Below are 3,118 nucleotides of genomic sequence, written 5' to 3' on the forward strand. Positions count from 1 at the left end.
ATAAGACTTACTTTACTTTTTCAAGGCAGTCGTTTTACTAGTTTTTTTGGGGTAAAATCAATTTGTCAAATTTTACAGTGTTGCACATCTGCACTGTAAAATTTGACATGTTGGTCTTACCCAAAGTAACATTGGAAAAAGATTGCTGGGGAAAAAAGCAAATAAAAGGTAAATGTTGATTAAACATAAAATTTAGATATAAAGCAAACATAGATCGAGATTACTATTTATATTTACTTCTTTTCAAGGCAATCTGTTTCCAAGATTATTTTGGGTAAAATGAACTTGTCATATTTTACAGTGTTATGGTTACATTATGGTAGGAAAGAAACCTCCTCACTCCTTCCGTGTGCATTTAAAAAAAATCATAAAAACAAACACTCAAGAGCACCATTTCTGTTTCATTTTAAGACACTTTACTTAAATACACATCACAAATAAAAAAAAAGAGACATTGTAAACATTGGACATCATTAGTTTGTTTGGATCAACCAGACAAACAAAAATAATTTACACAATGAATAAATGCAGCATTGCATCACAATATCAGTTGCAAAAATACAAAGACATACAATAATCGTTCCCATTTTCTACCATTAGTAAACCTCCGGGCCTGTCTGCCCGCTGCGTCTGCTCAGTGTCTGCTCAGTCTGGATGCTGCCCCGGTGTCAGGGGTTGAATGGTGCTTTTCAGCGATGTCCAGCATCCGGAAGTACCATTTCAAATCAGTCTTTTCACCCTAAATGGCCCACAGAGTTGTCTACACACAGCTTGCCTCGGCCCCGTGCTGCTGACACACACCGGCCGGTGAACCAGCGCTGCGCATGCAGACCTCCAGTGTTATTACTTTTCAGTCAGTTAGTAGTCTCTGGTGCCTAAAACGCCTCCAGCTTGCTCGTGAGCATCAGCTGACAGCCGCTGCTCACGTGCGTCAGGACTTTCTGTTTGAGCTGGGCGACCTGATCCCGGAGCACCGAAGCCGTGTTGGAGAGCCCCGCGTTGTCGTTCTTCAGCCCCTTCACCTTGTCCTCCAGCCGGGCGATGCGCTCCAGCTTGCGCCGCCGACATTTGGTGGCCGCTAGCCGGTTCCGCAGCCTCTTGCGCTCCGCCTTGATGCGCTCCTGGGTCTCCAGATCGATCGGGGACATTGGAGGCGAGCCGTCGCTGCTGAGGAGATCAGGCACGGTTTGGGGCTCCTCTTTGAGCGCGACCAGCCGCTGCGGATGGAGCCCGGAGCCGGGGAGGGAGTGCTGGAACGGGTGCGCGCCGTGCGTCGAGGTCTGCTGGTGGCTCTGCTGGTGCGGCGGCAGGTAGCTGATGGTGGCGGTGGGGTAGCTGGACGCAGAAGACAGACTCGTGTTGGGACAGTAGGCGTTCAGTGTGGTGTAGATGGGAGGCTCCGGCTGCAGGGAGGAGCCGAAGACGCTAGAGGCCGCCGGCGCGCACGTAGTAACTCCACCGGCGCCGATGGACACGTTGGGAGGGGGCATCTGGTTCATCTTGTGCAGCTCGTCCAGGGCTTTCACGAACCCCTCCGCGAAGCCCTCCTGCTCATCGGTGATCCCCCGGTTGTAGAAGTACTGTCCCGGGGTGGGAGTGGTGATCACACCGTTACTGTTTTGGATGATGAGCCGCTCGAGCTCTGGGGATGCCAGCTTCAGGGACCCCACGTCTTGGTGCCCCGCTTGGTACGGGTCTGTCTCGGCTCTCAGCTGGGATTTCAGGTTGCGATAGGGCTCTGTCAAGTTCAAATTCATATTCTGCTTTAGCAGTTTGTAGTCGTGCATTGCTGCATCTGAGTGGCCGTAAGCCGACAGAAAAGAGTCGTCATGATAGAAAGGCTGTTCCATCTTTGTAGACATAAAGTCGGAAGGAAAAAGAGAGCTTACCAGCTGCTTTTAGAAACTCTCGATAATCAAATGTCTGTGTCAGCAGAGCGCATGCATCAACTCAGGCACTCCTCCGCTCTCAAACTGTCCAAAAATCACTCCAAAAACAAACACAGAGTGAAAGTAAAGTCCAACACAAGCTGTCTCAGTAGCAGGTAAAAGTCTTTTCCAGTGTTTTCTTCTGTGGAGGGAAAAGTTTAAACTCCTGTGAGTTGATGTTGCTGCTCTTGGTGCTTGGTGAGGTGTGTTCAGATGGGGCAATACGTGCCTTTTTATACACGCACACACGCGCTCCTGCTGCCAGGGCTTTGGCGCGCTCTGATTGGTCAGTTGGCTCTACCTCCACGCCCAGAGCGCGCGTCGGCCGGTGACGTTAATGCCGGGAAGAGGCGACTGTAAACAAGCCTGTAGGCATGAGAGCGCACGGAGGAGGCACCGCTGCGGACAGAGACGCCACACGTTATTTAAACAGCTTATTTTGCGCCTTTATAATTGAAATACGTGTTTTTTGGTTAAACGGAGAGGTGAGTTTTATCTGTTAGATTAAATCAGAGCTTTCAATCCATCCATTCATGTTGTTACACTGTAACAAAACGCGTCTTCCTTTTTGTTTAAATAAATAAAACGTAACTTGTTTTACATCAAATACGCACGAGCTCATTTGCAGCCCGATTTTGGCTCCATTAGATATAAATTATAGCCTTTTATAAGACGGACTGCTGTTAATGTTTATTATGATCCATCCTGTGGAGGAAGTCATATGCCTTATATGGGCAGGATGACGTAGAGGTTCCTCTTCGGGAGAACCGGGAAGCCACGCCCACCGGGCCTCATCCCAGCAGCAGCTCTGGATCATATAAACCGGACCTGGATCATATAAAGCGGGACTTTTCTGTCTCAGCAGGGAGGACAAGTGAGCTGAGACATCCAAAATACATCCATCTGTGTGAGAGCTGATCAGTGTAAAAACAGTCCCATACAGTCTGAGACATCAGGGTGCAGTCGGGTAGTTTTGGACCCTTTTTGGCAGCTTAAAATCACCTAAAAATTCTGTGTTGCAACTTGTTATGTAGCCATATCTTTATTTACTTAGTCATTGATATGATAGATGCAGCTTTCAGGGGAATCCAGGGGACATATTTCCCTCAATTTTTAGAATTTGTGTGTGAAAGAAGTATTCGGATCCTTTACTTATGTACTAATACCACACCAAGTGCTGCATGAAAATT

General features: G+C 47.9%; 1 protein-coding gene across 1 annotated transcript; it reads right to left on the reverse strand.

The window, feature by feature from the left end:
- Window positions 1-399: 399 nt before the first annotated feature.
- LOC121966823 (transcription factor jun-B-like) lies at window positions 400-2,136 on the reverse strand. Its single transcript, XM_042516892.1, has one exon. It carries the CDS (start codon window positions 1,860-1,862, stop codon window positions 876-878), a length of 987 nt encoding a protein of 328 aa, XP_042372826.1. The 5' UTR covers window positions 1,863-2,136; the 3' UTR covers window positions 400-875.
- Between the last annotated feature and the right edge of the window lie 982 nt (window positions 2,137-3,118).

Source organism: Plectropomus leopardus, unplaced genomic scaffold, assembly GCF_008729295.1.
Source record: "Plectropomus leopardus isolate mb unplaced genomic scaffold, YSFRI_Pleo_2.0 unplaced_scaffold26006, whole genome shotgun sequence".
Taxonomy (NCBI): Eukaryota; Metazoa; Chordata; class Actinopteri; order Perciformes; family Serranidae; genus Plectropomus; species Plectropomus leopardus.

Excerpts from the sequence above, each read along its gene's own strand:
- LOC121966823 (XM_042516892.1), bottom strand. The coding sequence starts at position 1,862 with ATGTCTACAAAGATGGAACAGCCTTTCTATCATGACGACTCTTTTCTG.